Here is a 27777-nt window from a genome sequence, read left to right on the forward strand (position 1 = left end):
GATGCTGGTGGTACATAGTTTTATGTTCGCTTGAGATTTAATGTCTCAAGAATCCAAAGCATATCATATAAGATACAGTCTCTCAAGAAATCACTTTCCCTTTATTTTCTGGTACATGACAATCATCAAGCCGCATTTACTTATGTACATTGTTTTGTACTGAAGGGATACATAGAAAACTAAAAATTCATGTGCTATTTGAATATGTAAGACACTCAATAGGATATAGAAGAACAAGGAAATTACATGTCATAACATGATAAAATTGAGTACTTTATTTGTATGTTGCAAACCTAACAAATGCTACGAACGTCCATAGTCTGGCCAAACATAAGAAAAAATTGGATGATTGTCCTGGATATCACAATCACTAGGAGCTAGATCGAAATGCATGGAAAATATGGAAGTATACAAAAGTCAGTTAAATTGTTTGGCAAAATGCTTCAAAGAAATGTAGTCTCATGTAGTTGGTGGGTATAAAGCGAAGTTCAGCAACCTTTTTCCAATCTGCTCCTAGCCTATGGTAAAATGGGAGTTTTAGAATAGGGTATGAACGTGCACCAAAGCAGAATGTGGAAGCATAGATAAGTAATGTTTTAATTGTTCCAAAATTAAGTTTTTTATTTATCCATTTAACGATGTGATGGGAGAGGATAAAGGAACTAGAAGAAATTTTTTGGAAGACTTCATAATACATAATGGGCAATAAGACTACTTCCAGTATAGGCATGGATTACAGTGGTATTATTTTTTTAGAGCATAGAATGATGATTTCCATAGTCTAGAGAGTAAATGAAGGAAGACCAATGATAAGTAAGAAGAAATGCACTGCTGGAATTTAGTAACTCCAAAATTTAGAATAAAAAGTGCAATATATAAATGGACATGTCAATCAATATCAATGAATTGGTGAATATGAATGTTCACAAGACATGTATGCTATCCAAGAGAGTACATCAGAAGGTACCTTGTAACTTGAACAAATCTGTTTTTGACTTGTGTTCTTACTTTGCAACATCAGTTAAGCACCATACACTTCAGCAAGCTAGAGAAGTTAAGCATAAAGACTAGTGGTTCTGATGTGAAGAATTAACCGGCTTATTTATCCAAGTGCCAGGTATGAAGGTTATAACTAAATGAAATTCTAAGTTTTTTTTTGTTTTAGAAACCACCAGGGAAGCATGGTTCATTCTTAATATTATTCCTATAGCATGTAGAAGAAATTAAGGATAAGAGTGAATATGCAAGTAAGGTAGGTGCAACACCAAGCCAACACTTGTGTCTCCTTAGTCAATATATAAATATGTAGTAACATGGTCACACATTTATTGGCACTGTTGTTAATAATAGTACTCAATACCTTAATACCATTGGTGAAAACTGCCTACAAGATATAGAAGAAACTTTGGATCCTTGCAAACCATGGCTGTTCTAGAAAATGAAAACTAAGTAGCGGAAAAAGATTGAAATAGCCTAAATATAGAAAGTTCCTCTAAATTTGAGAATTAGTGTCATGAGTTAATGCCATGAATTTACTGTTTGTAAGTGGATTATTTACATCGTTTATGAGTATGATGGTTTTCTTATCCTATTTGAACTGCATCTTTGGGAAAAAGAAAATCTTGATTTTCTTATTAGTTCTAAATTGTAAAGAATAATAAATAAAGAATATTTTAAAGTAGAAATATAACATTGGCTTTCTGTAGAGCATAGTCATCAACACAAGAGAGTTCATTTGAATGTGGCTTAGTGTAGGAGCAAAATAGTAGCAAAGTTAAATTATAAAAAGACAGATATTGATCAAACATTCACAACCAGACTCCTCTTCATGAAAAATAAGGCTTTTCCAAAAATTCTGCACTTAATGTTATTCTGACATCTCTTGACATGAATTTGAACTTCAAATTATCCTTAGATTTTGGCCTGTTGAAATAGTATTATCTACAACCATAACAAAAGGAAAAGCGAAAAAGATAAGCCCTAATATTGAAGGGAAAATAAATTTTATAATAATAATGCAAAACTATCTTAAGCTTTATCTCCATACTTAGACAGTGAAGAGTAGGAAATTTTGAAATCTCAATAAAAATAAGACTATGCATGTCATTGATACTTGGTGTGGCTCTCATAGATCTAGACACCCTTTCAACAGTCACAATGAACAAAAGGATAGTTTTCTAGTTACTAGATTTGATGTGCAATGTCAAGCCCACCGGTATTTGTAGATGCACCAAACCAAATTCGAAAGCAATGCAACATGATGCAGTTAAAAACCATGGGGATAAAATAGTAATAGATACGTGAAATTCAAATTTAATGGCTAAATTTGTACCAATCATACGATAAATGAAAGTTGTATAATTCTAGAAAGCTAGAATTATTTCTACAAGCGCAATGGGAACAGTAGACTTCAACTATAAATAGGAGCATTCTAATAATAGACAAATCTTATTTTACATAAAGATGATTCACTGGATGTTGAGTAATACTAAAATTAAGGAAAGGATGGCTCTCCATGTGCATGGATGTCGTTCCAGGGTCGAAGTGCCCTAGCCCGTGATTTGTGCTCTGCTTGCTTCGTTCAAGGGGGGGAGTTCTTGCTTGCTAGGGGTCAATTTTTGCTTGCCCGTGGTCGGGTTTTTTGGGTTGCCGTAGGGTTTTTTTGCAACCCTTTTCTATTTCTTCTGCTCTAGGTTGTCGTTGGGGTTTGTGGGGTTTTGGGGGTGGATTTTCTGCCCCTTTTATATTTCTTCTTTTGGTATTTTCTCTGGATCCATGGAGAATAGAGGAGAATCCTCTTCTTAGATGGTCTTTGGAGATCTGGATATGGCGGATCCGTCTCCTTTGATGCATGCATGTGGAAAGGAACACATTGGTCATTCCCAATCAGGGGCAGGCATTTCTTCTTCGAAAGAGCCTTTTCGCATGAAAAAGGTGAATGGTTGTTTGGAGAGATCCCAAGATCGTCCAGTTCTGGTTATTCAACCTGAGCAAATTTCAGATGATCTTGAATATTGGTGCAACCATGCTCTCATATGAAAATTCATCGGTCTTAGCCTCTCTATACCTGTTTTAGAGTCTTGGGCACGCCATGTCTGGAATCCTGAAGGAGACATGGAGCTACTTATGGCAGCCAATAACTATTTTCTGGTTGTTTTTTCCAACTTGGCAGACAGGAACAAGGCTTTTGAAGGTGGCCCTTATTTATTCAACCAAGTGGGACTCTTTATCAAACCTTGGCATATTGGCTTTAATTCTGCTGAGGAGATTTCCTCTCGTGTGCCCGTGTGGATTTGATTACTGAGGCTTCTGCTAGACTTCTGGAGAGAAGATATTCTTCACTCAAAGTCACTGTTTCTTGGTAAACTTGTGGGTTCGGCTTAACAAACTCAAGATCAAAAGGTAATTTCCTATGCTCGCATATATGTAGAAGTTGATTTAAATAATCCTTTGCTAGACTCTATGGAAATCTGTTTGGGGACATCTTCTTGGATCCAATAGTTGGACTATGAGACCCTACCATTTAGATGCATAATTTGTCATGAATATGGCCATTTATAGCAAAGATGCCCCAGAAATAAATCTTCTAAACCCGTTGTTTCCGATCCTCCTCACTCTGTTCTGGGGGAAGATAAGGGGAAAGCCCATATGCCTAATGGTCCTGTTGATAAAGAAGGCTTCATTCCTATGAAACCTCGAAATAAAGACAAGGGAAAGAAGAGAACCTGGTTGGATAGGCAAAATGATGTCACCCTAAATAGGTTTGAGGTTCTAGAGGATTTGGTCCAAGAGGAAGGAGTTCCAATTGAAATGTCTTTGGGTGCCCAATTTCAGCATGAGGTGCTAGATGGGGATTCCAAGAAAGAGGGTCGGGCCCTATCTTTGGAGAATCAACAGGATGTTCAAATGGTTACAGATTTGCCTTCCCATGTTCAGGACAACAAAGATCTTAGGAAGTCACAGGTCCCTGAAGGTGCAGTGGTCATTGCATCTACTCCTCCTTCTACTATTGTGGCCTCAAGTTCAGTGAAGAGTAACAAAGTCTCACTTGTTTTAGTCTTACAACAAAAGATCATCAAAAAGGGTTCTTTAGGCAAACATTTAACGAGTGGACGAAAAATGGATTAGGAAAAGGTTAAGCTTATTGGTGATACTTTGGTTGAGTAGGGTCTGTAAAGCCCATTGATTCTCACTTCTCTCAACCACATAAATGATTGTTCTCTCAAGGAATGTAAGGGGGTTGAACAACATCCCTAGACAAAAGGTTGTCCGTAGATTAATTGACTCTGAGTCTCCTGATGTTGTTTTTATTCAGGAAACCAAGCTTTTAGTCAATGGTTTGGCCAGTTGTGCTTGCCATGTCTGGCCCCAAGGCCTTTGGCAGGGAGTGAGCTCTCATGGTAGTTCAGGGGGGGTTGCTTGCTTCTAGATCCTAAGGAAAGTTTCCCCTTTCTGGTGGTTTTCTAGCAGGTCTTCCATTTCTATGGTCGCTTCTAGCTTTGAGACAGGAGAAAGATGCCTCATCTCTAATATTTATGCTTTTACTGATCTCGTGGGTAAGTCTCATCTTTGGGCTCACATCAATTTTGTTCAGGCTCAGGATCCTTTTCTACCTTGGATTTTGGTTGGAGATTTTAATGCCATTACTAGTTTGGAGGAAAAGCGAGGTGGGTTATTCAGGCTTGATCCTTCCTCAAATTTACTCAGAGAAAATATTGGTCTCTTGAATCTCATTGATGTGAAGCCAATTAATGGTGTCTTTACATGGAATAATAGGAGGAGTGGTATTGAGGCTATCTCTGAAAGGCTTGATAGATTTTTGGTTTCCTACTTTTGGGTGCATGATAGTTGGTCCACTAGTTTAGAAATTCTTGATTGGAGGGGTTCTGATCATTGGCCTATTAAGCTTTCTATTACATCTTTTAGAACCTCCAAAAATCCCTCTTTCAAATTTCAATTGATGTGGCTTCATGATCAATCATTGAGGGATCTTATGGTTGATTGGTGGTATGAAGGGGTGCCTGCCCATGGGCGAGCTATGTACTCCTTTGGGAAGAGATTACAACATGTAAAATATAGGTTGAAGAGGTGGAATAAACAATGTTTTGGGAACTTGCATAGACACAAGATGGCAGCTCAATCCAAGCTGGATGAGGCTACACGTCAAATTAGGGATCAAGGGATGACTGTGGAGCTCAGTATGGCTGAGTCCCTTGCTCTAAAGGACTTAGAAGAGTGGGAGTTGCATGAGGAGATTTTCTGGAAACAAAAGTCTCGTGTGGATTGGCTCCAAGAAGGTGATAGAAACACTATTTTTTTTAATAATTTTGTTAAGGCTCGTAGGTATGGTAACTCTATTACCTCTCTCATTTCTTCAGAAGGGGTTCATCTTTCATCTAAAGAAGAAATTGCTATGAAAGCTGCCAATTTTTTTTCTAATTTGTTTACCAAAGAGGACCCTAAAGCTATGGTGGAAGAGAGGGCCATCCTGAACTGTATTCCCCCTCTTGTCTCTGTTGAAATGAATGATGCTCTCTTGCACCCCATTTTGTTGTCTGAACTTGAGGGGTTTGTGTTTCAAATGAAATAAGGCAAGGCTCTTGGCCCTGACGGGTTTCCTATTGAGTTTTATCAAGAATTTTGGGAGAATATAAAGTATGATCTTCTAGATGTGGTTCAAGAATCTCATAGGAATAAACAAATGCTCAAATCTATGAATTCTACCTTCTTGGCTCTCATTCCGAAGAAGGAGGGGGCTAATAGCTTGGATCAATACAGGCCTATTGCTCTATGTAATGTTGTCTACAAGATAATCACTAAATTGATTGCTGAACAACTCAAACCTCTCCTCTGCACTTTGGTTTCTACAGAGCAAGGTGGTTTCATTAACGGAAGACAAATCATTGATGGAGCTGTGATAGCAATGGAGGCTATTCATTCGATGGCTTCCTCTAAGGAGAAGGCTATGTTTATTAAACTTGACATGGCCAAAGCTTATGATAGGGTGAGTTGGGATTTCTTATAGAAGATCCTTTTGGCTTTTGGTTTTGGAGAAGAGTGGGTGAATTGGGTTCTTAGTTGTGTGACTTCTACCTCTTTCTTAGTTCTTATTAATGGGGAACCCTCAAAAGTGTTTAGCGCTTTGCGGGGGCTTCGGCAAGGGGACCCTTGATCTCCCTATTTATTTATTCTCATGGCTGAAGGTCTTGGCAGATTTCTCACTTCCCAGGTGAGACATGGTCTTATTCAGGGCTGGAGTTGGAATAATGCTTTACCCCCCTACTCCCATCTTTAGTTTGTGGATGACACAGGTTTGATGGGTAGGGCCAGAATCAATGAGGTAGTGAATTTAAGGAGAGCTTTGGATATCTATTGTAATGCCTCAGATTAGAAAATTAATGAAGATAAATCATCTATATATTTCTTTAATACCCCTTGGCTTATTCAAAATAGGATTGCTAAGATCCTCAGATTTCAGATGGGGTCTCTTCCTTTGTTGTACCTTGGGATTCCTTTAGATTTGGGGGTTTAGCGCGGAGATTTTTGGCAAGGAATTTTGGATAAATTTCATTGTAAGGTTAATCATTGGACCTACAGGTGGTTATCCTCTGTTGGAAGAGTGATTCTTCTAAAGACTGCGGTGAAAGCACTTCCCATTTATACGTGTTTTGTGCAGGCTCCCCGCTCCAGCTTTGTGAGAGAGTTTGATTCTCTTTCTCGTCAATTTCTTTGGTCTAGTAGTTTTCTTTCTTCTAAGTGGAGTTTAGTTAAATGGGACTCTTTTTGTAGACCGAGACATGCTGGGGTTATTGGCCTCAGATCTATTGCTTTGGTTAGCAAGGCCTTGGTGGCTAAGCTGTATTAGAGGTGGTGTAACAGTCAGGATAAGGATTGGGCCAAGATTTTAACCCACAAGTATCTCCTTGGTGCTAATGATCATGAGGTGCCTTGTCTTAGTTTCGTGGGTAGGGGCTCTTGTATCTGGGATACTCTTAAAAAAGGTGCCCAACTTATTAAAGATGGTCTTTTCTGGATTTGTAATAGAGGCTCTGAAGCTTTTTTTTGGCAGGACTCATGGGATGGTCACCCTCCTATTTTGTCTAGTTATCCACAGCTTCAGCCTCTTTCCAACATTTTTCACTAATGTTGGATGGGTTAAGGTGGAGAATTTTAAAATGGTTAGGCGCATTGGATAGGTTGAGGTGACTTGTTGGAAGGATCCTCTTGAATGGCCCTTGGGTGGTTCAGATGAAGATCATGTGGTGTTGGTTAATATCTTGGAGGGTAGGTTATGTAGTTCCCTCAAGGAGAGAGATATTATGGCTTGGGGTCCTAATCCAAAAGGCAAGTTTTCTGTTGCTGAAGGTTATGCTTAGCTTGATAGGCAATTGTATGGCTTGATGGATGTTCCTTGGTGGAAGAAGGTTTGGAATAGCTTTTCTTGGCCAAAATGTAATTTCTTCATATGGCTAGTTGCTCAGAGGAAATGCCTCACATTGGAGAATCTTCATAAGAGAGGCTTCTAGGGACCATCTATCTATTATCTTTGTATGCATAATGAGGAAGATTTCTCCCACTTGTTTTTTCTATGCTCTTTCTCTAGGGATATTTGGCACAAGTGGTGGAAGGCTTGGCAACATGCTTGTTTTCATGCTACCTCCTTAATTGAATTTTGGGATAGGTTGGGCAGACCCCCAATAAAGACCTCTTTTCTTCAAGTGGCTTGGGGTATTGGGCCAGCTCTTATTATCTGTAATTTATGGCTGGAAAGGAATCGAAGGGTCTTTTGTGATTCACATATAGGGAGTTCTCAGCTATGGAAGAAGATAGTTAATAGGCTTCAGGAGACAATATCGGCTAAATGCAATTTGTCTGAAAATGTTGGTCCAAGTGATTATGCTATTGTAAGGAATTTGCAATTGGAAAACATTAAAATGGACTGTGCTGCTGGAAATAGATCTCGTCATGCAAAGCATCGGATAAGTAGAGATGGAAGGTGGATTCCCCCTCCTGTGGGAATCTAAAAAATTAATATTGATGGCTCTTCCTGTGGGAATCCTGGACATGCAAGTATTGGAGGTATAGGTAGAGGTGATGATGGTTGTGCAATTTTTTTCTTCTCTATTTATACAGGGCAGCACTCCAACAATCTTATAGAGGCCCTAGCTATTAAGATTGTTGTTGAGAAAGGCTATTCTTTAGGATGGAGGAAGATTATTTGTGACTTAGACTCTCAGATTGTTATGGACATGTTGAACAAACAAAATCTGAATGATGTGAGTTGGCAATTAGCTTCTGTGGTCAGATAGATTTTACAAATGTGTAACACATTCAAATTTGTCTCCTTTTGTCATATTCCCAGGGAGTGGAATAGAGTGGCTGATTGTTTGGCCAAGTGTGCTTTAGAGAATGTTGATGGTTGGGATTTTAGTGGAAGGGATGGTATACCTCATGATTATCTTGAAACTTTAGATAGGTTAATGCTTGAAGACATGAAGATGCAATAGCACCCTGTGGTGTAGGATCAATTTCCCTTTTATGTGTGTTTCATTTTCATTGTCATTTTTGAGGCCCTTAGAGGCTCTGGATGAGCCTGTTTTTTGTGTAATGCCAAAGGCTTTTGGCCAACTACTTTAGAACATCATCTTTCTGAGGGCTATCCGAAAAGGTATTATCATTGGAAATCCGACGGTCGGATCTAGTGCTATGGTCACTGGACTTTGTAGTGGTGGTGCTGGTGGTTCCTTTAGGATCCTTTTAGTTTTTGTTGTTGTCTTCATGGGCCTCAGGCCTCTTCTTTGTATTTCTTTGATTTCTGCATAAATCTTTACCCCTTTTTCCAAAAAAAAAAAAAAAGAAAAAGAAAAGATGATTCACCAAGTTTTAGGTATATTTCCTGCAAATTATTTTATTTTTTCTTGGCTTTGCCATTTTTTTTGTGGACAGACCTTCAATTCCCAATTATACAATTTTCATCTAAATGTAGCTCACAAGGGTCATGGTAAAGGTAGTGGAATTCATTGTACACCTACCAAATGCATTTACTTGATGACAATAAAATCTTTTCTTCAAATTTGATAAATAATATTTCTATATCTTCTTCTTGTTACCATGGCAGGAAAGTAAGGCCAATACAAGAAAAAGATTTCAAGAAAATGCAACTGGGAGGTGTAAAGCAAAATTCCACAACTTTTGCCATTGTCCTACCTTTCTATGCCATAATGAGAGCTTTGGAATAAGGTGTGGACTTCCATCGATGAGGCAAAATACTTAGGCAGACGTTTGTTGATAAGGGAAAATTAGCTGGGAAGGATTCATTTTCAATTACGTCTTAGTGATTCAAGCATAGCAAGACTGGTCATATTTAATTCTTGGATCTTCTAGACACTTTTATACAGATGGGTCATGAAATGTGGCAAAATTATAAGGATTCTGTTGCTTCAATGCCAGAGTAGGGTGACTTTTGGTCTATGGGCATCTTGATAATTAAACTCTGCGAGATAATTGTTTGTTATTTTTTGGTTTTTAAGGAATTAAGTACATGAATGAAGGACTTCTAGAGCTGATCATGCATCAAAATATTTCAGCCGCATACATTTTGCTAGATTAGGAGAACAAACCTAATCTTTTGGATTGTGTTTTGCACAAAATCTTGGCAGTCAACATAGTGCATTCTCTCCTAAAATCCTCAGAAGTGTTGGGATATCTGGTGCCTGAATATGAACATCATTTCATTAGTTTGGGAAATCACAAAATTGATCTCATCTTAAATTTATGTGTTTATAAAAAAAATTATGACCATTTTTGTTGTTTGAGAAATTTCATTTGTTCCATTACAAGGTACCTATGTTCATAATATTCTAGCACTTGTTTCTTGCTCATACAATGCTATGATTCCAAGAAATGGATGAAAATTTCAAAAATCCCTTAGACAAAATGTGGAGTATTAGAAGAGCAAATATCTAGGAAAATATTTTCATGTGGGTAATTTATGTGAGTTTAACCTCGTTCATCAAATCTCGTGGCAGTGCATTCAACTAAATGGAATAACTCTAAAAATAGAATGCTCACTCTTAAGAGACAAAATGCCTTCGAACCATGACAAGCAACTCACCTCAAGATGCTAGCTTCATGTACAAAGAAACTATGAAGCCCAAAAATTATTGCTAATGCAATGCCATGTCCAAGAAATGGCGAAAAATAAATAAACCCTAAAGACAAAATGCCTAGTATTAGATGAGAAAATATCTTGGAAAATAATTTTATGTGGGTTGTTTATGTGATTAAAAGCCTGTTTCTCAAATCTCATGACGGTGTATTCAACTAAATAGAAAAACCCTAAAAAAATGGAATGCGCACTATTAGGTGAAAATGCCTTCAAACTATGGTAAGTGAATCACCTCAAGATGTTGCACAAATTGCATCACATCCTCAGCAATGCCCATAACAAAAAATGTGTTCCCATGAATGACAAACCCTACTTGTGCAGCTTGGGGAAGGTGGAAGACATAGGAGCTATGATGGTCGACCACACATATTTGCATGTGCAGTGTGCATTGTCAGAGTGCACGAAGAGGCTCATGTTTGACATTTGCTTCGACGGGTAGAGGTTCGGCTTCACCCTAGGATACTCCTATTGGCATGTGATGCTGAAGTCTCACTGCCATGCATCGATCAGTCTATTAACATGCACTGACCATGTAGTGTTGTGCAGGAATTCATGCCCATCACAATCGCAAACTTCAGTTCTTCCGTCATGCAGACAACTAGTTTGTCATGTCCCCGTTTAAGACCTAAGGCCAACAAGAGTCAATATACGATTAAATAAGATTTAATTAAAGATTTTAACTATTACTAAAAGAACAAGCAATATAACAAGTCACAAGATCGAATATCATAATCAGTAATTCCAAATCCAATTGTGCAAGATGCCTAACGATACTTCCAAGAGTAATAGACTATTATATTTATATCACTGATCAAATACAATATTGATGATCTACATTAAAGGATGAAACCCAAGCAAGACATCAAGACATAGATGGAAGTCTGATACATACTAGGTGTCCACTCAACCCAAAGAGATATCTATTATGTCACCTAAGGAATGATTGTAATCGACAATATAAAGTAATAATGAAAAAATTTAATGAATGGATCATTAGTTCAGTAAAAGAGGGTAAGTGACTCACTCAAAAGGTGCGATGAAGACTTGGGCACTAAGGTTGTGGTTAAGGGATACATTCTTCATATTGGTCGATAATACAAGATAAACAGTTTAAGATGATTTAAGACAACCAGAAAGGTGTGATTAGTGCAATAACAATTTTTCATGATGAGATATGATTAAGGAGATGGTGTGATTGGTTGTGAAGAGACGTGACTCCAAGAGATGTCACCATTCAAAGATATATAATGCATGAAACATCCATTCCTTTTAGGACAGAAGGGAAAACAAATTTATCTCTTATCCTTTATTGGATCTGCTCTTGTGAGCATCAACCTACTTAGCTAAATAGGTTGCAAATGCATAACATTATATTTGAGACAACATCATCGATTGAAAAGGAGAATAGCATATATCAAATAGAACAAACACTGTGAACTTAGGATAAAAGTTTACATCAGACATAGAAAGTCAATCATTATGAGCAAGTATATGACATTATTATAGTCTGTTTACCATTGTCAAATCAGAGGAAAGCTATCAAGATAAGTTTTATCTTCCAAAGTATTCTTAGACTTTTAAATAAAATGTTTTCAGATTTGATAAAATTGTATTTATAATTCTCACTTCAAGTTAGAATTGTTGTCTTATGAATAAATTATGGTAAATCCCACAATGGGGAGATTACACAGTTACAGTTAATTTGCCATGCACTTCTATACACCACCATGCATCTCATTCACCGCATGCTACAGTTTACCTGTAATAGATTAAAAATTAGTTTACATTAGTTAATAGTTGATTGTCATGTTTAATTGCCAATCTTCATGCTACGGGAATAATGCATGCAATGCATACCTAGCTTAGTTTAAGTGATATAATCTATGAACTGAGGCTACAACCTCTATAAAAACTACCTATTGTAATATTTGATAAATAAGAGGTGTAGAAATAAAAATAAAGTCATTCATTGATCAAGATGCAAGTTAGAAGGCTTGGCCCCCAAAGATATGAATGTTTGTGTTTAAAGGCATAGACTCTTAGAAGCCTCAGAAGAAGGCTACTAGTTTGTGATTAAAGTCACAGCTAAGTGAATGGAAATTCTATTTGAGCCACCGTGAAGGGGTTCTCAAGGGTTAAGCTTTTGTAAAAGCAAGCAGTTGTTGAAGTTTGTTTTTGAAACCATACCAGTGTGAAGTTTGTGGTCATCTAAAACCACTTAGTATAATAGTTTGTGGTATGCGAAAACAACTTTAGATTTGTATTGGTTATGGATAAGGTGCAAGATCCCAAGGTGATCATGAAAAAGAGAAAGGTCTGAAGACTACTAGTTAGGTGTTTGAAGAAATTGTCACAACAGTTAAAGAATTTGGAGAACAATAAGAAAACAAATGATGAGATAAAGTGTGTCTTTGAAGTCAAGCAAGAGAAAAAAGATCACAACCAACAAGAGATAGAATATTATGGCAAATTAGAAGTTGATCCAGCCATAGCTAAAGTAGTAAAGAAAGTTTCTAGTTTAATGTTAGAAGACAAGGAGGAAGATTGTGGCTAGTAAAAAGCCGCCACAAAAAGTAAGATAAAAAAGATCTAGGAAGATCAATTGGAACTCTATCAGTTGGAGGAAGTCAAAAGATTGGAATGATTTGAAGATACAGAGATGGTTAGAAGTTCATTAGAAGTTATCAGGCAATGAAGATATTGGAGAAAGTCAGAAGACTTGCTTAAGGATATTAGAAAGAGACAATAGAAAAGACTGTAGTCACTAGAAAGGGAATTGAGTGTTGAAGTATTCATGGTAAAAATTAAGGGGGAGTTCTCAATAGCTTTGAGATCATATAGTAAGTCTCGGCATCAAGGGGGAGTATGTTGGCATGTGATGTTGAAGTCTCACTGCCATGCATTGATCAATCTATTAACATGCACTGGCCATGCAGTGTTGTGGAGGAATTCATGCCCATCACAATCGCAAACTTTAGTTCTTTTGTGATGTAGACAACCAGTTACAGTCAATTTGCCATGCACTGCCATGCACCGCCATGCATCTCATTCACCACATGCTATAGTTTGCCTGCAATAGTTTAACAATTAGTTTACATTAGTTAATAGTTGATTATCATGTTTAGCTGCCAATCTTTGTGCTACGGGAATAATGCATGCAATGCATACCTAGCTTTAGTTTAAGTGATATAATCTATGAACTGAGGGTGCGACCTCTATAAAAACTGCCTATTGCAATATTTGATACACAGTTTGCAAAAATGTAGTCCATTACAAAAGTTGAGTTAATAAATTTATTTTTGTTTTTATGTTGCATTTGTTTTTATTGGTGGAACTATAAAACCAAATCTTTTATTAATCATTCATATAACTGATTGCAACATCCTATTGATTTATAGAGGATTCATTGATCTTTCTAACTATTACATAGCCAATTCATGAGCGGTGGAAGAAGTAATTCCACCAATTAAAAGATTAAACAGATAGCTTTGCATGCGTGGAAAGAGAGAAGTCTTTGCTACATGAAAGCATAAAATGTGCATGAGGTTTTTAATGGTGGCTGACTGAGGGCGCATGGTGGATTTGAGGCTGAGTATAGCAAACTATAATAAACGGTTGTAGGAGTAATTATTCCTTCTAACATTTCCCCTTAATTTCGACTGCAAACTTTGATTGCATTCTTTGTCTCTTTTATTGATGCTGCGGCATTGAAAATCTTCTAAATATAGAGATCAAACCTAGGAAAGCCCATGATGCTGTTGGGATGCTCTCACCATGAGCTCTGGCCTTTTTGGTTGCCAGTCCATCGTAGATTTAGGTGTGATTCACTTTTATCAACACCTCCCTTAGAGTCACACTGCGATTTCTCAGGGATCTTACTATCAAAGGGCTTTGCTAGCCTCAAACATTGCTTCCATACAGAAATAGAATGCTCTTTTTTTTTAGTGTTCAATTTCAGCTACAGCTGACTCTTCCACACAACTAAGATAACATATTTTTTACCACGAATTGATTTCCTCCACGTTGCTCCACTCTTCAAACAACTACAAACAACAATCCTCTTTACCTTTGAAATTTATGTCAAATGCCATATTTGACCCCTCAGGGTGATGATGAATCATGATCTTCAACATCAAATTTCTCCAAATCTCTGAGCTCGTCAGGCTCTTTTTCTAATCTTGATCTCTTCTAGACCTCATGCTCTTTTTCTAATCTTGATCTCTTCTAGACCTCATGCATGACTAGCAATGCAGGCTCTCCCTCCTTAAGCTACAGCTTGAGCATGGCCAATTTTTACTGGTGAAAATGATCTCCAAATTGACACAATCTCTAACTCTCTTGGTAGGTAGCGGGCTCCTTCTGACTGCTACAACAGTTCAGACCAAGCTCTTTCTCTCATGTTTCTAGGCCCTCCCCTAAGGGAGATAGGCCCACACCAGCTTTGATAACACCTAGCTCTGATACCAATCTGAAAGAATTGAACAGATAAGAAAAATGAATAACAGAAACAAATAGCTCGATGTATGCTACAGCATACAAAACCAAATCTTTTATTAATCATTCATATAACTGATTGCAACATCCTATTGATTTATAGAGGATTCTCGATCCTTCTAACTATTACATAGCAAATTCATGAGAGGTGGAAGTAGTAGTTCCACCGATTAAAAGATTAAATAGATAGCTCTGCATGCGTGGAAATAGAGAAGTCTCGGCTGCATGAAAGGGTAAGATGTGCATGAGGTTTTTAACGGTGGCCGACTGAGGGCTCACAATGGATCTGAAGGCTGAGTATAGCAAACTGCAGTAAACGGTGGCAAGAGAAATTATTCCTTCTAACAATCCTGTGAGTTCACTGGTTTAGTAGGTGCAAAACACCAGCCCTCTTTTTGTTGCGCGAGAGCTATGGGAACAAAAGAATGACAAAATCACAAATAATTTCATAGTGGAGGTAACATTAACATACCCACAATTCCATTGATTTTTGTGGGTTTGATTTTAATCTTGTTTGGTTTATCATTGACCCATTTTTTTTTTACCAAATTTTACAAATGCAAAATTACTTTTCTACCCGACACAAGTTGTAGAAGCCAATAAAAAATTTGGAATTTGACATTTAAAAATAATAATAATCTTCATTGTCCAACAAACATTAGAAATTAGCTTTAATATTCGAAACCACAGTTATCGAGGTAAACAAATGATAATAAAAAGTACATGGGAAAACATTAGTCTCCTGATGTATCTTGCCTATAAAGATAGGGAATAATAAATGATGTATTATTTTATTTAGTAGTAAAATAAATTTTAATAAATAGATCCTCCCTCTTTCCCTTCAATAGCTTCACGTCAATTCGTTCATCTATCCATTACAGCTTCTTTTGCTACAGCCACTAATTTAATTTAGCATCTTGTTTGCAAAACACTCTTGTACACTATATTTCCGTTATTGTTATGACGATAGATAAATCCTAATGTCAATTTATTAACTTTATCTCGTGACCATTTTCCAATGATTAGTTGTTAACAGCAGTAATTTACGTTTCTAAATATCTTTGTTAACATTATTTGTCAGGGCACTGTTCATGCGTTAGCAGCATAATTCCGTATTCCGAATCTTTCCTTATTAAAGGACTAGAGCTTTTTCTAGTTTTACACAAGAAGAAGTCAATTGCTGGTTGTTGATAGCAATGGTCAATCCCTCTCTCATTTTCCTTGCTATCTTTGTCGCTCTGTTTGCATTAACTACAACTGTATCTGAGGAGATAAGAAAACCATATATCATTCACACGAGCAAGTCCATGAAGCCACTTCATTTTTCACTTCATGAGCACTGGTATGCTTCTCTAATCAGTGAGGCAACTTCAGGCTCAGATGACGAAGGCCTGTTGTTATATACATATGATGTTGTTCTGCATGGATTCGCAGCCAAGTTGAGAACTGCGGCTGTTTGGCCGCGATCCCATCATCTGTTGCCCAAATCCATACAACCCATTCGCCGCAGTTTTTGGGTCTCGGAGGCTCGCATAAAAATCTGTGGCCACGGTCCCATTACGGCAAAGATGTGATTGTGGGCGTGATTGACAGCGGAATATGGCCTGAAAGCAAGAGCTTCAATGATAAAGGCCTTGGACCTGTGCCCGAAAAATGGAAGGGCGTATGTCAAAACGGGAAGGAGTTCAATTCCTCTCACTGCAACAGGAAAATCATTGGAGCTCGCTATTTCTTCAAAGGCTTCGAAGCACAGTTCGGTAAACTCAGCAATATCCATATAAAATCGGCGAGAGATACCGCCGGCCATGGAACACACTGTGCTTCGACTACTGCAGGGTCGAAAGTGGGAATTCGATGACAAACACGTAGGTGATGACTGCGACTTCACTGCTGCCATAGAAATGGCCGTTTCAGACGGCGTGGATATTATTTCTATGTCGGTTGGAGGATCCGAAAAGACTTTTTACAACGATTCCCAAGCCATCGGATCCTTTAAAGCGATGGCCAAGGGTGTGCTTTTCTCTTCTGCAGCCGGCAACGCTGGATCAGGTTACACTTCCATCGAGAACACGGCACCATGGATTATGACTGTCGGAGCCAGCAGTAAGGGACAGAAAGTTCCCCGCCGCTGTCAGACTCGGGAATCATAAGATCTACAAAGGTTCTTCTCTTTCTCAAGCTGCTCAAGTAGTTCAACGATTGCCTCTGCTGTATGTATCTCACAACAAAAGCACCAGGAGATGCGAATCAGGTCTCGATCTCAGCATGTCCAACGGCAAAATTTTGCTATATGATATGAAGGATTCGAATAGTGACGCTGATTGCGTAGGGATTGCTTCGTTCAAGCCAGTTGGCGTGCTGAAAGAAATTTCAACGGCGGCGAAACAAGTTGGGCTCGCTGCGATCATCTTCGCCAGCGAGAGGTCCTTGGGGGCGCAAGAAACAATCATCGGTCTTGATCTGCCCTTAATAGGTGTGAGTTTTGCAGTCGGAGAGAAAATCAAAGCGTACATAAACAGTACCAGTAATCCTACCGCCACCATAAATCCAACAGAATTGACAGTGGTGGGAAAGGCAATAAGAGCTCCTCTTGTCGCTTTTTTTCTTCGAGGGTGCCAAGTCTTGAATTTCCAGATATACTGAAACCAGATATGGTTGCTCCAGTCGTCGACATATTAACAGCAGTTGCGGAAGGATATGAATTTAAGTTGGAGACATCCATGGTATGTCCGCACGTAAGCGGCCTTGCAGCGCTCATAAGAAGCGATCATCCTTCCTGAAGTCCTGCAGCTCTTAAATCAGCTCTCATGACGTCTGCTTACGTCCGCGACAATAAAAATCAGCCCATCAAAGATGTGTGGACTCTGGAAGCCGCTGACCCATTCGCATTGGGCGCAGGTCATGTAGATCCAGCGGCTGCTATGGATCCAGGGCTCGTCTACGACCTGTCACCTCGTGATTACATTCACGTTCTCTGTACTCTCAATTACGCGGCCGCCAAACAGATTGCTCTTCTGATGGACAACCACAAAATCTCGTGCCCCAGATCAAGCAATTTGGTATACGCAGCTGATATTAAGTATCCATCTTTTTCTCTTCACTTCAACTCCACCAGAATACCTAAATTAGTCGTGAGAAGGAGAGAAGTAACAAACGTGGGCGCCACTCGTTCTACCTACAGAGTGCACGTGGAGGAGCCTTCTGGAATGAAAATAAGTGTTCAACCAGAGACTTTAGAATTCACAAAGAAGAACCAGAAGCTTAAGTTTCGTGTAAGATTCCAGAGCACAATCACCAAAGCAAACGAAGATGCAACGACTGGTGAGATATCGTGGAAGTGTATCCGAGGTGGAACTCATGTTGTTTGTAGTCCAGTAGTTGTACTGTGGCGAGGTTTATGAGTTTTTATGATGTCAGGGATTGCCATCTTCATCAGTGAGATCTGCAAACCATGATTTGATTGTGACACCTTTCAATAATGATATGGACATTTTATTAGAGTTTGTAGGATTCACATATTATGTTTTCTTGCTTTAAGTTTCTTTTATAAATGGGATGACTTCCTGCGTGCATCTTTGGATTCTTTTCTTTTCCAGAAGAGAGATGTCAAATGTCATTTGAAATGAGATCATTTCAATATTTATTGTTGGGAAACTATCATCATTGTAAGAGATTTTATTTTGGAATATTGTATTATCTCTCTTCTTGTCTTATGGGGTTAAGTTTTTTTGAGATGGAGTTTTTTTCTTCTCATATTTCTAGTAGCATGTTGTGTTTTCTTTCTTTTAGAAAGGATTTTTTTCTACTCTCTTTTTTCAATTTGTGCGAGATTTTTTTACATGTGTGCCTAACATAGCCTCATAGTTGAAATGTATCATTGCATTATTACATCTTCACATATTATTACATTCTCCCTAAGTTACACTTAAGGGGATGTTGGTGTGAATGGAGTATATTAATCAGTCAATTTTTCTATTAAGTCATATTCACAATATCGCTTTATGTCTAAAGTCATAAGATTCAGAGACATGTCACAATCTTATGTTCTCCTATACTTGACCTATATAACCAAAGATTCTCATTGAAAAACCGATCATAATTTATGCATATTTATTGTGTGTATTTTACATTTTTTGATAGAATAGAATTATTTAATCATGTTTGGTCTCTCTTTTGCTACCATTCATATGTGATGATTCATTAAAAAATAACTCTTTACTTTGCTAGTTAATTATTTATTATCAAAGTTAGTCAATTATTGACACACCTGTATGTTTTTTATCTTGATTGGATAACTACTTTCTTTTTCTTAAGTGATAAAGATAGCATGGTTATATATTGTTGGAAGTAAAAATAATTTACTATGTTGGTGTATAGGTCTAGCTAAACTTCTTTCAGTGAGTAGTGTTATTTGTAGTTGGAAGTGATGAAATTATTTAGGTGCATGAATAATTATATTTCTTCAACTAAGTATTATAGACTAGAGGGGTAATTTGTGGTTGAAGTGAGGAAACAATATAATCCTTAGGTGCATAAAAAACCAAAATCAATGGTGTTGACTCAATCTATTTGTCTTAGGGTGTAATCTCCACATTGGTCCTTGTGATATTGAGCTAATGTATTATGAAAGACATTATCCCCAGTAGGCTCTTTAAAATTGAGTAATTTCACTTTTAGGCGAAGAGCCACTTGACTTATATTGTTGATTTTTACTTAATACTATGAGTTGGTAAAATAAGTAATAGATTAAAACTAAATTATCACACCAAAACTAAGCTCCTTCCAAAGCCATTAAGAGGAAACTTACATCATATGTAAGAATAAACATAAATATTGATTATATTATCCTTGAACATTCTTTCCAACATCTAATATGATACACTAATCACCTATTGTGGCCCAAAATGTTTTAGCTATCACTATTTTAATGGCAAAAGAGTATTCATAGAGGATGATTGTTAAAGCATCAAATATCATTGTTAGTAATTTATGAAACCATGTAGGGGCACTTAAAGAATATACATCCTTCACAAGACCCATATATTTTATCATGAGCAATAGAAAATCTTCTATTTAAAATTTTAAATAAAAGAGCAACACTTGAAAGAAATTTCTAAAGTGTTTGTATTTGTAGCTTTTTGAGAAAGAAACTTACATTAAAGATTACAAAATTAATCCATATAATATTGATGGGAGAGGAAAGGCCTGATCGTCCTTGGGGCATTTATCTAGCATGATCAAATCTGCATGTGTTCATGAATGGACCTTTTGGTTCCACGTGAGCTATTTCTTTGCACTGTGCAATGACACTCCCACCTTCTTGGACTCTACTATCCTATCATGTGTAGTTGTGAATAGATATGTTTGATAGATCCTTGTTATGTTTTATACTTGTCCTTCTTAGTGCAATGTGCATTATACTTGTGCATAGTATTGTGTTCCCATGAATGCTTTTGTGTTGTGCTTTAGAATAGTCTTTGTTTCCCTTAATAGGATCCCACTTGAAGAGAAACCTATCACCCAAAATGCCTTTCAAACTAGAAAGACCTTAAAGGAAATATAGGGCTTCTAGTGCCAAATATTAAACTTAACATAACAGATAAAAGTGAATAGTCACATAGTCATTTTCTTTTTAGAAATGTCAAGAAGGCTAATGGATATCTGTAGACCAAGGTTATTGAAATAAATTGGCACGGATGACAAAAAAGGCCAAAGAAACACTCTTCCTTGACATGTTCAAGTTTAAAGTAGCATCAAGAGGTCTGGAGATCTAGCAATGAGCAAACCTTTTATAGGATTGGACCTCAAAAATATGCATCTCATATTTTCAAGCATATGTTTCTCAGCACTGGGGGAGATTTTAGACATTTTTGTCATATCTAATTGTCCCATTATCATTATATTCAATGATAAAATAGCAGAAAATGATGTTCTCCTCCTAGGATCATTTTTTTACTAAAGAAACCCTTTGTACTATTTCTTCCTTGTCCCCTAACTTTGTCTTCGGACAAGGCCAAGACTCTATTTCACCAATTTAGGTTGATTTTCCCAAACTCCCCTTTGAATTTACAAATCAAACAATTTTAAAGAACTAGGAAATGTGTTGGCATCTGACCAAAAGATGGAGCAAAATATTGTCAATGGGAGGGTCACCACCAATATGTTAATCCTTTGTAAAAGGTGATATTTTGTACAAAAAGTCTATGTTAATGATCTTTGAGTCTAGTTGGCGGATTAAAGTGTGAGCTACTCATGGATCGATCCAAAACAATTTCAAGCCATCTCTTCCTTTTTCTAGGAGGTTCGTTAAAGACACTAAATAAGTCAATCTTGATAAAGTCCCACTTTCCCCCTATGAACAAATGGGAACTCCTTTTGTTTCTACTAGGAAAGAGTAGATATTAGAACAATGAATACTGTGAATAGTTAATAAAATTCTTGATAAGATTGAGGAAAATTTTCTAGAATAAGTAGTAAATGACTTACTAGATGAGGAACCCACCAGTTCTGATATCTATCCTATGGATATCAATATGGTGTAAGATGTTCATTTACCTTGGATGGAGCTATTTTTGTTGATGTACATAAGTCGCTCAAAGGGGCTAATGATAAAAGATCCTAAGTTTGTGGAGGGGACCAATATTGTGGAGTAGCACAAGGCCTCATAAGGGGCTCTAGTTGTGGATTTTCATCCCTCTTATCAGCTAGTCATAATGCCCATTCACCAAACTGAGAAAGTCATAGGGAGATCAAATTACAACTCAAAAGGCTAAGAGAGGCAATAAATAAAACCTAGTTAAGAAAATTTAACCAAACTATGAAAGTCACATGGAGCCCAAATTGTAACTCAAAAGGCTAAGAGAGGCTATAAAACAAATCTAGTTAAGACATAAGAGGAAATAGCTACAAAGTTACAAGTCACCATTGAAAAAATAGTGTGGAGGATTTTAACATTTTTGATATTGCAAAAAAATTATGTCTTGAGTGTGAGTATTAGAGTAAAATTCTTTCTACTACTATTTGTTCATGGGAGTCTTCTCTTATGCCTCTAAGAAACAAAATAAGAACATTTGGCCAAGTAATCTATGTTGGTTTTTATAGACAATGGTTGGGTAGTTGGTTATCTGAAGGTATTTTGTATACAGTCAATTATTTTTTTTATTTTGAAGACCTATGATGTAAGTGATTATTTATGATAAAGAAGTCACAAACCTATATTGTTTTCCTAGTAAGTAAAGTTGCCCTTTGTTTTAATGTCAAAAGGGGATAAGTATTTTGTATATGGGAGAGAAGTAGAATTATTTTGTGTTGTCATCAATGACAAAGAGGATACTATTGCACATATGAGTCTTTGTTGTCATTGATGTCAAAATTGTTAGTGCTTCTTAGTGGTACTTGTTAGCAGTTTAGATGTTTGTCCAGAAGTAATATAATATAGAGATTTATGAAGTATATAATTGATCTTTTTGTTGGATTGTTAGTGGTCCAAATGGTGATTTGAAAATGACATGATGGTGAAGTGTTTGGTCTAATAATATTTTGGTTGATTTTTTAATATTGATTAAGTTTGGATGTTTACTTGTAAGTGATATGATACAGAGTTGTATGCAAAATATGTGTAGTATGATGAGTTCCTTTCATAAATATGTGGATATGTTATTTTATATATGAAATCTAACTATAAGTTTTTTGGATGGTAAATAAAAATGATATGTTGTATTTCTAGAGGATTGACATGTTTATTCTTGGTCCAAAAACTATGTGACTATCTTTGTTGACTTTTCTAGTGAATGATATCTTTGTTTGGTTATATTGGATATGTATCAAATTGATTTTTAGATTAGAGTATAATTGTTATGGCAGATCGATCTTCTAATATTTTAGCTTTTAGATGGATAAATGTTTTAGTACGAGAGCGATCTATGTTTGTGTTTAGAGTGTGTGTAGTTTCAGGATGTTGTTGAGGAATGTGTTGCATTCCTCATCTTTTTAGTACTCTAAGGATGTTTTGGATCATTGGATTATGTTCCTAGTGTGTTATGTTTCTTTTGTAGTTGTTTACATATCTTATTTTTAGGTTCAAATGTCTAGGTGAGATAGCTTAATATGATTTGACTTATGTGTTTTGTGTTCATGTGGTTGTGTGTAGAATCTTTTTGGAAATAATTGGAAGGTTTGTTGACATGGTGTGAATCTTCAAACATTTCTCTTTCCTTTTGCATGTAATATTCTGGGTAGATGATACATATACAGGCTACATATTTATGTCGACCTAATAGAGGTTATTGTTGATCCAATTAATATATAAAGGACAAATCAATTTTGTTATGAAGTGTGTGTGAGATGTGAATATGAAGTTTATTTCAGAAATTATAGGTGGTATGTGTTTGAGTAGAATGTGAGTTTGAGGTGATTTGGAGGTCGGGATTTGTTACAATACAAAGATGAAAGTTGGATTAGATGATAATTAAGTTGTGAGCTATTATCTACATATTGGTAGATGCTATTCTCTTTTACTATTCAATCTATTATTCTTATTAAATCTGGACAAATGTTTTGTATCTTTCTCTGAAGAAGTGATCTTTAAGTGTGCAGGTCTCTCTTTTGTATCTTTCCCTAAGGTTGTGCATCTTTCTTTTGCAAGTACAGAGTAGTGACCTCCTTGTCCTATGGCCTAAATCATTGTAAACAATTATTACATATATTGTGAGTTTGATTCTCACTATGGTTTTTCCCAGTTTGAGTTTTCCACATAGAAAATTCAGTTGTTCTTGTATGAATGTTTATGTTATTTCAATTATTCACTTTCATGTATGTGTGGTGATTAATATTGTGAAGACTTAATGGATTAAATATTCTTAAAGTAATCAAGTTTTAGTATATGCTAACTAAAACCCCCCTCTTAGCATTCGGTAATGCTCAACAAACTTTCTTTGGTTGTAGCCATGAAACTATGTTTCAAGAAGTTCTAGATTATTTGGATTGTAGCCGTAAAAAAAAATTTTAATCTTTTTTTATTATTGTGAGGTTGGATTTGGATAGTAGCTCCAAGCATCTTTCTCACTGTAGTTTTTCCCTTGTTGGATTTTCCACACAAAATTGGAGTTCTTATGTACAATGGTGTCGAATGATTTGTTCTTTCTAATTTCATTTCTACTAATTTTCTATTAGAATATTATGGTTTTAAGTGTTTCTAAATGGTTTAATTGAAGATTGATTCAACACCCCCCCCCTTCAATATTCTGGTGTGACTTTACAATGTGTTTATTCAATTTTTACATATATTGGATATTAGAGTATGTTGGTCTAAAAAAAATATCTTGTGTTGTGTGAGATCTATCATTTGTATTATCTTACACCCATTATTATGGGTAGATGGTTTTACTTCAATATTCAAATAGTTAGTAGCAATTTTACACTTCAGCTCTGTCTGAAGATGGTAATTAATGAATTTTATTTCTATCCTAAATATTGGATGAACTTCTATTCACCAAAGTAGATCAAATTTTTAAATAGCACAAGGTTGTATCTCAACTTAAAGATCTTGGATTGTATGTTTGCCATCATATACAAGATTTATTTATGCTATTTTGTAATAAGGATTGTATTTTTTTTCTAAAACACATTAGAGGTATATTATTGAGTATAATAGATAAGCCAACACTCAATGTTAAAACCTACTTGAGACTAGTCGAATTTCCACAACCAAGTTCATTTCCCTTTTATTATGGTAACTTTAAAATTCTATCGCAAAGTGTATTTCAATTCCATGTGTCATCTAAAATGTATGCATCCTAAGATAAAATATGATAAAAAAAACTACAATTTGAAACATGATATAATATAATTCTCATAGACTTTACATATAATTGGGTTTCAATTATATTACATATTCTTAATTTGAATTATTGACTTACTATTTTTACAATAAAATTATTTACTAATTTCTAATCTTATAAAATACAACTTGTAATATTTTTATTCCCTATCTTATAGATAGAGACTAATGTTTTTAGTTTCACTAAAATTCAATTAATTTCATTTTGAGAATTGTGCCAACAAAAAAATAAATCTTTAATTTTCATCTATTTTTTCTCTTTTTCCATTGCTCGCTTCTAATTTTAATAGGGTTATTTTCTTTTTCAATTAAAATTTTGTAACAAAAAAAATTCTAACCAATGAGAATAAACATAACAAAAATATTAAATATTTCTAAAAGTCTTCCATATCTAAAATTTTTCTACACCGGAAAGTTTCTCTCCTCCTGTTTATTCATTTTGTTTTGCCTACCGTCTTTCATGCACTATTATCTGTGCGATGTGTGCATTTATTAATGCATTACTAACTACACATTTCTATACATATCATTAAGGTAGGCTTGCCACATGTTATCTTTGAAAAGGGAAAAAAGTCTTTGTATACCTAAGGAGTGGGTATTTACTACAAGTTCTAGAAGAGTTTTCTTTTACCATTGTTTTGAATAGCAATGAGCAATACTATAAGATAGGAAAAGCATGTGAGGAGAATAATTGAAAAACTCTCATAATTACACATGAATTCACCCAACATATATATTCTTGAATGTTTTAGTCTTCATTTTAAATATTTGATTCTTATAGCTTCTAATATCATTGCCATATTTATATACTTTCATACAATTTACTTAATATCTTGGAAGTAAAAATTGGTAAGCTAGACTTTGTAAAGTAACAATAACATTTGAAATAATAAGTGACTAATGATTATCAATATTAATTTTGTTTTTTAATTATTTTATTATAATGTTACATTTTAGAATATGTATGTCTACTCCATAATTAAATAGTTTGTAAAGTTAAAGAGATCAAATATCTTGTTATTATGGTTGTAACTTAAATAAATAGGAAAATAATAGTAAAAGTGATATAATTTTTTTGAAAAAATATTAAAGCTCGTCAAAATTTAAGGACCTAGACATCTTCATTAGAACAAAACTCTAGTTCAATTGATTCTTGTATTTGACACTAGACAAATGATTTCCCTAAATATATATTTTATGGAAGCTTTTCCCCGGACTTTTCTTTTTTGATACCATTCATGATTTCATATTAGCTACATTAGTTTATAGAAAGAAAACTATAATAAAATTTAGAAGTATCTTGTGGTTGTGTATCTTAAGTGTAAAATAGTTTTTGGTATAACCTTATGTTTCATTTGATATACTAAATAAAAATGTATTAATAGATATCTAATAATTTAATATTAATAAATCACTCACAAATAAAATTAATAGTTTCTTGATATAAAGATTCCATGTATATTGATTTTATATAAAAAAATAAATTTAATAGAAGACCACTTCATTTTTAATTAAATAAGAGTTTCTATTTCACTAAGTGTTGTACAACAATGTGAATGAATATTGACAACATAAATTAATATATATGAAAGATATTACTTGAAATATTCTAGTTAAACATTAAATCTTTCAATAATGTAATAGTCAAGAATAATTCAATCATTGTCGTTAAAAATATTACATTATTACTTTATTTTAACTAATCATATTTTTGAACTATAAATAAAAACATAAAAAAATAATTATTTTAAAAATAAATAATTTTTTCCTTTAATTGTTAAACTTAATCATATATATTTCAAATAATATATTAGCACTGCATGTGTAGAGAATCCAATATTAATCTCACTCAAACTAGGTGGAGAATATTCTTCAATTTGTCTACATTCTTGATTTTCTCAAATAAATTTGGTAATATTTTGTTAATATTTAGTTTTCAAATACATATATAAATTGAAATGGTAAATTGTGAAGATAAGCTATAATGATATCTAAAAATTCTATATGGATGTTTCACATGAAGAATCATACTTTAATTATTATATAAATAATTATACAATATTAAAATATATTTAAGCTTTATTTTTAATATCCTATGGCGAACCTCCTTTAGGTTCAATTGCTAGTTCTAGTTTTAGTTTCATGTGCTAATTAGCATATAAGCTTTTTTAGATGAAGAACCTTGACCAGAAATGTCTCATGCATGGACTCATGCCATAATTTTTGGTAAACACAATTGGTTGGACCTCAACTACATTACAAAAATTACAAATATTTTTTCTTTATTAATTTTTGTTTTCAATATATAAATATTCTAGTATTTGATTATATGATCAATGAGTAAAATTGAAAGTCTAATAATGAATCTATATTGTGGATTATAATATAATCTAAACAAAGATTAATATGATATTGGATTGGACTTTACTCCCTATTTAAATGAAGGAGATTGCTCTTCTAGTTTTTTTGGTTCACATGATACATGTTTATCCTTTGTTGATGTGACATGTACTCTTATCTTCAATACATGCTTTTGAACTTAGGGTTTCGCTGAAAGTAAATTAGGGCATGTTCTAAAACAAAGGTAAGGTTGTTAACTTTCTCAATGAAAAAATGGCATACTTTATATGATGTAAGGATTGATGTTGTACTAGTGTACATGTTTTATGTCATAGGAGTTCCAAACTCCCTTTTTCTATACATTATTCTTATTCGAAATAACCTTAGATAGCTTATACATACAATATCCTCGATGCTCAATGTTCAGCTTGACATTTTTAAAAACAAAAATAGAACAAATCTCAATCTTTTAGCAAAAGACAAGAATTCTAGCGACATGAGAGCTCTTGTTCCTAGATTTAACTTTAGAAAAGTAATATAATAATAATAAAAAAAGCATCATGCCAATGAACCCAAATGCTAGTTATAATGTCCTCACCCGTGCAAATCATCCTAAGGTCTTAATGCCACTTGACCATGATATGGGCGATCACATGGAGTTTGGTCTTTTAAAAATATATCGCTTCCCTCGATACACCTACTATATTTCCCTTTCCTTTATAGTTTTGATGTGACACATTAATATTCACTCTACAGCAGTCTAAATTCATCTGATAGCTTCTTAATCAATTTTACAACATGGCCGTCTACTTACTCTGCACCCACACACTTTCCTATATATAATGCCCATTTGATTTTAATGCAGCCACACGACTTCCCATAATGTCCGCTTGATTTTTATAGATCCACATGCCTTCATATAATAGCCATGTGACTT

General features: G+C 35.2%; 1 protein-coding gene across 1 annotated transcript; it reads left to right on the top strand.

Annotated features, from left to right (window-relative positions):
* Nucleotides 1-17469: 17469 nt before the first annotated feature.
* On the top strand, nucleotides 17470-18063 carry LOC131051971 (subtilisin-like protease SBT1.1). Its single transcript, XM_057986570.1, has one exon. The coding sequence runs from the start codon at nucleotides 17470-17472 to the stop codon at nucleotides 18061-18063; it is 594 nt and encodes a 197-aa protein (XP_057842553.1).
* The last annotated feature ends 9714 nt before the right edge of the window (nucleotides 18064-27777 follow it).

The sequence above is a fragment of the Cryptomeria japonica genome, chromosome 2 (genome assembly GCF_030272615.1).
Source record: "Cryptomeria japonica chromosome 2, Sugi_1.0, whole genome shotgun sequence".
NCBI classification, from domain to species: Eukaryota; Viridiplantae; Streptophyta; class Pinopsida; order Cupressales; family Cupressaceae; genus Cryptomeria; species Cryptomeria japonica.

What these genes read in the sequence shown, in the direction of transcription:
- LOC131051971 (XM_057986570.1), top strand. Translation starts at nt 17,470, where the DNA reads ATGACGTCTGCTTACGTCCGCGACAATAAAAATCAGCCCATCAAAGAT.